We start from the raw sequence: 9542 nt of genomic DNA, 5'->3' as shown, positions 1-9542 counted from the left end.
GATGGTTGTGTTTCATGGAATTTTTTTGTATTTTTCCTAAGCTTGGATTTTTTGTTAGTTGGTGAGAATCTGGTTAGGTTTAAAAGAAAGGATAGCCTTGATTTGTTTGTTATGACATGTCTGGAGGAGGAAAAATGTCGGTGGGGGTGGGGGGAGAGACGTGGCTAGAATATGTTATTTGGATTTTTTTAGTCTGTATAGGTACTCAAGATTTATACAATGCATAACAGGTGTAGACTAAACATACTTATGCATAAATTTTTATATACCTTTTCCTTTTAAACCTCGGTATGTTTGCTGAAAGATGTTATCTAGATTTTTTGATCATGTATAAGTATCAAAATTTATCTAGTGCATAACTAATGTAAAACTAGGTACATATTTACAAAGGTTCTCATAGCTTCTACATGTATGGTGTTGAGGATGGATGGTTTTGTTTTGTCCTAAATGCCAACACAATAACTTACGGGAAACATCGGTTTGAGATGGATGGGAAAGAACCCAGGCCATTGTTCTCTTGGTTCGGGTTCCATACACCAATCATGAGTTATTCAAGTTCAAGAGAGGAAAAGAAGAAGTGTTGGCTGTTTGTTTTCAAAATTCAATTTTTTATATCAATTCTCTCCTTCAGTTTCCATTATAACAGCGTATAATATCGAACATTATGATAGTGATTATTTTTTAGGATAAAGAAGGACTGTTGCAACCCTTACAACAATCAACAATGGGACGGCTATCACCTATCAGAACACATTGGAGGAGTTAAATGTGAAGCCAAAAAGAATAAATTATAAGCATGCTCATGGTGAATTTGAATTGTTGAACTCTGCTGGACACAAGCCCATGATAGATTACCATGCATGCATCAAAGGCAAGCGACCTTTAATTATTAATCTCTACATATAATATATATATATATATATATATATATATATAGACACACACACACACACATAGGAAGGGAGAGTAATACCTTGAATGGAACTTGAAGTTTTAGGTGACCCCTCTGGTGCAAGCCCTTCTTCCTCGTACGTGGAGATTAGGTGGGTGCGGCGACACGCATTCTCACGGCGGGTCCATACTTATAGAAAAGCATAAACCAACTTCCCTCCTCGCCAAGGATCCCTCCCACTTTCTGGAAAACAGGTTCCGTCCTTTAATAAGAAGCAACAGCACCCAGAAGGGCCTCCTCTCACACTGTAGTAAATTGCTCATACCACCTGTAATACCCCGGAGAAAAAAAAAACTTTTGGACTTGTGGGCCGACTTGGACTGGCCAGGCCCATCTCAGACTCAGTAACCAGCCCAGTCTCATGGGCTTGTGGGCCGGCCCAAAAGAGGCTAGGCCCAGCCCGACCATGCTTGTGGCGCAATAAGAAGACTCCGACTCCTCCATTTCTGGCTAGAATCGAGGATATCCAGACAATCCGAGTTTGAATCGAACTTAAAAGACCTTGCCTCTCTAAGGCTTCTTCCTCCTCTTAGTTCCATTGACGAAAATCCGAGATATTGCCGCTGATTCCCTAAGCTCTTATTTCGAGTCTCCTCCTCGAATCCTTGCCGGAAACATCGCCGAATCTTCATCGGGCACCCAAGCCCATTTAGTGAACACCAAAGTTGCTTCTAGTCGCTTTGCACAAGGAGACGGGCGTAAATTCTCAAAAAAAATTAGTGCAATACATTAGAGTAGCTACATGCGAAGCCACCGAGCCAGCAAAGTTTGCCCCAAGAAACTTTTCATGTGTAAATAATGGATGGCATTGTTAATTAGAATCTATACACATCAGCATTATGTGTCAATAACTATTCATCTACATGGAAAAGAGGTGCTACCATCTGATTATTACCCGCTCACTGTATCTTTTTGAAGAACTAATTGGTTCGCCTAGATCTTCCAAACAAAGACTAACCCGACGCAAGAACAAGACAATTTAAACTTAGACATATGGATTCAATAAATTAGGTTAGGATAATAAGGTTATGCTGGTATGCTGTTTTGAAGGCCGACCGTGTGAAGCAATGCAACCTTACAATTGTCGATTCATTCTGCTTAGGTCAAGGGATGAATTGAAATGAATAAGATAGGACTTGTGTCCCCATTCTTAGATATCACTAGCGAGCTAGCTATACTCTTTACCTTTTTCTCTGATTTTTTTTTTCTGATGAAAGAGGAGAGAAGCTCCACCACCTATATCTCTTCATTAGGTAGATGATGGTAACATACATATCATGCTCTAAAACAAAGGCAAGCAAGCAAACAAAATAAAAGGGAAGTACAAATTTTATTATAAGATTTTGCATTCAGTATCTTAAATTTCCAGCTAAATTTGAAGCTATCTCAACAAGTGAACTGCAATTAGAAAGTAATGTCGGGGGAGTGGAAAGCAGCTTTGCAATACGAAAAGAATTAGCCTGCAAGACCGTAAGGTGGCATGAGAAGGGCAAACAAGTTAACTTGCGCATTCATATAGCCCATAACTGGTGATTAATAGGCACTGTGTACGTATGCTCATGTACCGAGAACTAAGAAAGAGGAAACTCCGAGCGAAATCAGAGTTCGAGAACCCAGATTCTTGATACCAAAGCCAAGGGCCTAAACTTATAGATGTTACGTAATGTAAATACATGACATATATAGACTAACAATGTGGGCCGAGTTAAGATTGTTTTGAGCCCATTTCAACCTGGACCCAGCCCAAGTTAGCTTTGGAATAAGAAATCCTGGCCCAATCTGACCAATAGGCAAAAGCATCACATTTGCTTGTTGTGCAGTGACCTTGCTTCTTTCTCTCATCGTTGGAAAATAAGGTTGAAATCGGATCGGATACGGATCAAATCCTACTATATTTATATTCATATTTATTTTGTTTGACAAACATAGATACCGATACCAATGTTAGTCGTATGCAATAATTCATATCCATATATGTTTTAAACGAATAAGAATGCAAATCGAATATCGGAAGCATAGATACAAATAGGAACATAATTTGGATAATTAAATTTTACGGCAGCAGAATCAAGGATATTATTATTACTAAGTGATTGATAAATTAAGTTAATATTATGTTAATATAACTATTTATTTTTTAAAATATTATAAGTATTATATAAAATTAGATAAAATTACAAATAAAAATGGATATTTGGATATGGATCGTAGAATTATCTAGCGATATCTATATTTATTTTTCTTTGACGGACATACGGACAAGAATATTAGCCGGATTCTTAAATTTTTTTTATCGATATTCAAATATATTCACACATAAAAATAAATTCGAACAAATATCATCCCACTTACTTCTATCCCCACGGAGAAGTTCCTCGCATGGGTTTACTATGAATTGCCCAATCCTCCCATCTGGCGTTCCATATACGAGAATCCATTTCCAGACGTTGACATGGGAAGCATGGAGTGAAGCAGGTGGGTCTCCTTTAGTTTTGTGGTCCATAGCCTTCGTTGCAAGGGAACACTTGTCCTCCTCCTTGCTACTGTCACCGGCACATCCCATCGAGTCGCCATCGACGATTGGTACATGACCCATGGCAACCACATCATCACAATATCACGTGGAAACAATATGATAAAAATTCACCATGCAGCCCTGTTTACACCTTGAGCTCCCCTAGTATCAGGGCCGCGTTTCCTTCGCTTGCAAGCCTCTTGCCTGACCAATAAAGGAGAAGATTATCTCTCCACCATGTAGTACTGATGTCCACCTTGTATCTAAATATATATATACACATAATAATATTCATCAATTATCAAAAATAAGTTATACTGATGTGCACATCAGTATTTCTTTCTCCTGATCTGATCTAATTTACCATCGTGATCGATTCTAAATGGAAAGAGACGCGCACGAGACCCTGCTGTCCGTCCATTCAAGTTGTACGGATTGCCTGCTACTTGGACGGTAATGGATCCGCCGGCTGGCTGGCGGCGGCTGCCCAAACAAAGGATCTTCCCGGCCCCCATGTGGGACCCAAAAGGCTCGCCCGATCAAATGGAAACGGTCCACGCAGACAAGTCCTACCCGGTCAATCTCGGACCGGACATACGCCTTTCTTCCCCACCTGAGTCCCCGTGGTGGATGCGAGTTGGTCGCGGGTCCTTCGCTGTCGGCCGTCACCTTTCAACGCAATAATTTATGGCGTTTGGCCGACATTAAGCTTACGATCACCGAGCCGCGTTCCCAAAAGGACGGTTTGAAATTTTCAAAGCATTCATGAAATAATTTCCTGGGAGATATCCTTGAGCGATCTGGTTGAACGGCCGAATCCATGATTCATTCACCCTCTCTTTTTTTTTTTTTTCTTCCTCTTGCTTGGATGAACGACCCCATGACCTGATGCAGCAAGCTGCAAGTCAGTACAAGCGTCTTGGAGGATCACTTTCTCTATTCGTTATTCCCTAAAAAAATAATCCCATATAGAGATTGATGAAGGACACATGTTAGGAGGTGGGCCTCCTTATAGTCTTACGAAATGTGGATGGGTTAAAAGGGTAGATTCTAACAGGCAAAAAGAAGAATAATTAGTTATTTTGCTAGTTAATTCAACAGGCAGCTGTGGTAGATTCTAGTAATCGTGGAGCAGTGTACTTAGCTATCAAGTCATTTCTAGTGAACTTTTACTTGCTACTCATGGAAGATATATACTTAACATGACTTACATGTCATAAATAGCTTCAAATAGCAATGCTTTAAAATTTTAAATCAATCATATATTAATCATCCATCCAATGGAAATCGATTGTTTTGCATTGATGGCTCAGCATTCTGTCAAACCGAATATATTCTTTGTCTCACTTATCCATCAAATGCCTCGAACCTAGGCATAAAAATGATCACTCACTCTTTTTTTAAGGTATCTTTTCATCATTCTTGTTGACGTAGCCTCCAAGTCCACGTTAGCATCCCCTCCAAATGTTCAAGCTGCGTCTTTGTTTCCATCTCCATGAAGTTCCAACACACAAAACAGCGAAAACTAGCTCTCGGCCAGCAGGAGCGCATGATTCTGAGGGGTCCACAAAGTTGACGTGGAAGCAGACTGGTGGAAAGGTTTGGTGAACGTGTTCCGAGGACGGCAGTAATATTGGCCATCACGGTCGGCCCCCAACTTTCTCCTTCTCCCCCCGTAGTAATTGTAAATTCTAAATTTAAAATAGGATTCCAAGGAGGCGCGTCTCTTTCGCGCATACGTGTCAGCCCTTCGCTTGCAACGATCAAAACGCGTGGAGATCAGACGGCGGCCGAGCCGTCCGACGCGGAGATCGGGCGGCCTGGAAAGCGATGGTTTACCCGAAGGGTGTCGCGTCCGCGCCGTGGGCCGCCCCGGATAAGAACCCAACCTCGGTGGACCTTTCCACGTGCGCCACGTCGCAGGGCTGGGTGGTTCCCCGCGTTGGCCCGCCTCGCCCCTCGTCGCCTTCCGGCTCGGCGTTTACGGCGCGGTGACGACGGAGAGGAAACTACTACCCGGGGATTGGAGCACATGGAAGAGTGGTCCATCTTTTTGAGTGGGGACCACCGTAGCTCCAGAGGGAGTTGTTTGTTTTGTAGGAAAATTACGGTCTCGCTCTCTCATATTTCCACAATTCTCACGTACCTCCCTTATTTTTCTAAAATTTTTGAAATTTTTTTTTCATAATTTAAAAATATTCTAAAATGACCGTGCCATCCATCTCTATTAACGTTGCTGGTGCAGGACGACCGCATAATAAGAAAAAACTGTTGTTTGATCAAAATATCTTTATTATCACTTGTTTAGGGTGGCCTATCTCGAGGCTGTATCTTCGACGATCTGGATGTCTTCGTCCATATCACAAACCTTCTTGATTGTAAGCTCATTGACATCTCCGTCATCTGCTATGAAGAAAATGATCTCTATATTGTTAGATAAACTATTACCTAGAGATTTCTATATCGTTATTTTATAATAGTATTATAAAATAATAATTTACTAAAATAAATTTATAAAATTAAAAAGAGTGATTCTCTTCTATGTGCAGGTTTACAGCAATCTCGTTTCCAATGTATAATAATCTAACTTGGTGGAGAGGCTTGACCTGATTGACTCTTTCAGATATAAAGGAAAAAAAAAACATTGAAGAGTGGAGTGGAAGAAACTCTCGGGAGAGAGTACTAGAAAGAGAAAAAGAGATTGGATTGAATTAGGATTAATTCCAACGTCTATTTATAGACTCTATCCAAAGTCTGAAGAGACGCAACAGTAATGAAAGGATATTTTAAAATATTAAAACAACTAAAAATTAGAAGATTAAAAAAAATTAAAATTTTTAATTAAAACTCCAACCTATATCCTATTAAATGTTTAAAAAAATATACTTCATGATGAATGGATTCCTAGAAAAGAATTAAAATGTGAAGGAAACTAGAGGCGGAGCTTGGATACTCGACAAGAAAATTTAGAGCAGCGAAATGGACTTCAAGGATGTTTGAAGTGGACGAGGATATTTTGGTTTTTTTGAAATGATGGGCCAATATCTTTGGCTGGCTGATGAACCGCAGAATCGCTAGGTTCAAAGGTTTTTTCCTTTTTTGTTTTTTTTTGTACCAATAGGATGTGTCGCGTCCCGCAGCGACGAACAGATTCCGTCGAGCACCTTCGGGAACTCACGTGGTGACACGTAAATCTTTCTTTTCTTTTTCTTTGTAATTATGTGGCTGCCTGCCTAACCTCACTCGTAAAATCATGTCCCATCCAACTGCCCTTATTCCATGGAGCATCAGAACAATTTTTTTTTTTAAAAAAAAAGAGATAACATAAGAATGCTTTATAGATAAATAGATAATTGGATAGCGATGGAAAGATTCGGATATGAAAATTAAATATTTAGAATGAAGAGTATATCCTTAAGATAGCTCAGATAACCTCAAACTAACAGCATGATTAAAGCAGCAGCGACGGTTATTCAATTAGGGATTAAGATTTATATAATTCCGTGATAAGTACGAAATAAGCAAGACTAATCAAAACTGTCTAATGTGCATGTTGGTAGCTCTCGATATCCCGTCGATTTAACAAAGTTTTCTAAGAACTTCTCAGGAGACTATTGGAAGATAGTGTGCTACTGTGCTTTTTCAGGAGACTATTGGAAGATAGTGTGCTTCTGTACATGAAGCTCTCAAGATTACATCCACATATAAACTAGTCCTAAAAGTTTCGTCCTTTAATCTTCGACAAAATGATACAACTAGGTGAAATTTTCCTTTTTTTGTAAATTTAATGGTTGAAGAACTCGATTAATTTGTAATTAGTTGCACAACATGCATCAAATATTCCGTGTATTACTTTAATAAGAGTGCGAGCACTACAGCACCCAGTGAGAGGACTCCACGCTCCACAGGAAGTTGTGTTTCCGTAATCGAATGTAATTCTTCTAAACTAATCTGATCCAAAGAGATAAATCATAAAAAAATTAAAATAATTCGTTGGCTTACCGAATCCAAAAAGGACATTATGGTAAGTTTCCAGTGCCGGACCAATCATTATATACTCCACCCACCGCACGCCTTCCGAGCTCCCACCAACGGAAAATATACTCCCCATCCGCTCCCCTTCGCCTCTGCTTCCGAGCTCTCTTCACTACTTCGATTGTCTCTCGGAAACTAATTGCCAATGGCTTTGGATGAGACCATGGCGGCCGCTCACGACTTCGTCAAAGATGATGATGATGATGATGATGATGATTACGGCGGGGCCGTCCGTTTCATGCCGGACGGCGGCGGCGGCGACATCGGCTATAGGCGGATCTCGCGCCTCTCGATCGAGAGCTCGGACGGCAATGACGCGGACGCCGAGGTATCGGAGGAGGAGAAGGTGGTGGTGAGGAAGAGCATCCTGGCGTCGCTGATGGAGGGGGAGGGGGAGGACTCCGGCAACGACTGGGCATCGACGGGGACGGCGTCGCTGCCGGGGACGCCTCTCCGGGGAACGCCGGGTCCGGCGGCGAAGGAGTACGCGAGCGAGACGGAGGCGCGTGGGCTGCGGGTCGGGGGCGGGGGGAGGAGGCGGCGGAGGGCGAGGGAACGGTGGCTGGAGCGGTCGTGGGAGAAGAAGAAGAGGATGGCGGAGGAGGGGCCGGCGGCGGCGGCAACGGAGGGGATGGTCGACGTCGGCGAGTGCAGGGTTTTGGTGCGGCCGAGAGGTGGGATGGGGACGCTGTGTATGGATATGGAGGAGGTGAAGGCGTGCCGGGATCTGGGGCTGGAGCTGCCCAGGGATTGGACGGTCGAGATCCCGTGCGCCCTCTCCGGATCGACGGTGGATACCAGCAGCGGCGGCAACTCCCCCATAGCTAACTGGAGGATCTCCAGCCCTGGTAAGACCCAGAAGCCCCCATATTCTCTCTCTAGTCTCTACAGTCACTGCAACCGTCGCCACCGCTAGCGTCTTCCGTTGCAAGATTTTGATGGACGGTGATGGAGTGAGGTGCCGTTGATTTACTGTGTACGGCAGAGTGGATTGGGTTTCCATAGGGTAGGGACGGGGAAGCGGAGGCCGAACTCCCAAGTGGAGCTGGAAAGATGATGGGAAGGGAGTTTAGGGAGGGAGCCCAATGATTCCTTACATGCGATTGCACGAGCTAAAGTAGATCATGCTTTACCAGTAAGATTCGATGGGGCCTGACCACGATGATGACGATGACACGTGGTACCGATCACGGGATTGCGATGTACGAGCGCCGTTTGCGAGGAAGGAAACATAGCCATATACACCACCTTAGAGCACAAATAAAATTTCACTGGATCTAAACAAAACTTAGCATAGGAATAAGAATGATGCTTTAGAAATGTATGGTTGGATGAAATTTTTATCAGTCCATGCTTTGGAGGTGTGTTCTTGCATTCCTAACAGCGGCATTGCTGTTTTTTTATTCTTGGAAGCAGGCGATGACCCCAAGGATGTGAAGGCTAGGCTCAAGGTTTGGGCTCAAGCAGTGGCACTCGCATCTGCTTCTCGTCTCAGCAGCTGACTCAATCCTACAAACTGCATTCACATGCATGTTTTCAATCGTTGCTTTCTGCACTCGGTTTTGAGGTTTGGATCGCGGATCTGATCTTTCTGGCTTTCTTATGTAATTTCCTTTCTTTGCTTCAGCATTCGGTGTGAGTTTCCCTTTTTTCTCGTTTTTTTCTTTTTTCTTTTTTGTAAATAATGTGGTGGATGATTAGATAAAACTAGGAGCATATATACAAAGAAAAAAGAGTATTGAATATAGCATGGTGATTTGGAGGTTTTCCACATAGCTCCAGTCCAAGTGGTTGCTGCACTCGCCCGTTTGGAGGCATTGCATCGACTCAAGCAGCATGGGGTTTCAAGCTGTGAAAGGGGTGACATCCTTGGAGGTTGATGACGAGATGGAGTCTCTTGGAACTAATTCTGCACTGAAACTAGTGATGAGATATTTTGCCCTTGTGCTAGAGACCAAGGTCCTTTGTATCAGCCTTTAGGCTCATATATAATTTGATAAAAAGGAACAAAAAAAAAAAGATTTTTCAAAACACTACTCT

At 42.5% G+C, this 9542-nt stretch overlaps 1 protein-coding gene across 1 annotated transcript; it reads left to right on the top strand.

The window, feature by feature from the left end:
* The first annotated feature begins 7527 nt into the window (after positions 1-7527).
* On the top strand, positions 7528-9249 carry LOC103714714 (uncharacterized). Its single transcript, XM_008802084.5, has 2 exons — positions 7528-8350; positions 8919-9249. Exons 1-2 carry the CDS (start codon positions 7648-7650, stop codon positions 9002-9004), a joined length of 789 nt encoding a protein of 262 aa, XP_008800306.1. The 5' UTR covers positions 7528-7647; the 3' UTR covers positions 9005-9249.
* Positions 9250-9542: the final 293 nt, after the last annotated feature.

This window comes from Phoenix dactylifera, chromosome 2 (genome assembly GCF_051530095.1).
Source record: "Phoenix dactylifera cultivar Ajwa chromosome 2, Ajwa_hap1_PhDact_Kaust_v1.1, whole genome shotgun sequence".
Taxonomy (NCBI): Eukaryota; Viridiplantae; Streptophyta; class Magnoliopsida; order Arecales; family Arecaceae; genus Phoenix; species Phoenix dactylifera.
The sequence above is the reverse complement of the archived record's forward strand: the minus strand, read 5'-3'. Positions and strand labels throughout refer to the sequence as shown.

What these genes read in the sequence shown, in the direction of transcription:
- LOC103714714 (XM_008802084.5), top strand. Translation starts at nt 7,648, where the DNA reads ATGGCTTTGGATGAGACCATGGCGGCCGCTCACGACTTCGTCAAAGAT. An exon ending in CTGGAGGATCTCCAGCCCTG is followed by an intron (nt 8,351 to 8,918) that starts GTAAGACCCAGA and finishes TCTTGGAAGCAG; the next exon opens with GCGATGACCCCAAGGATGTG.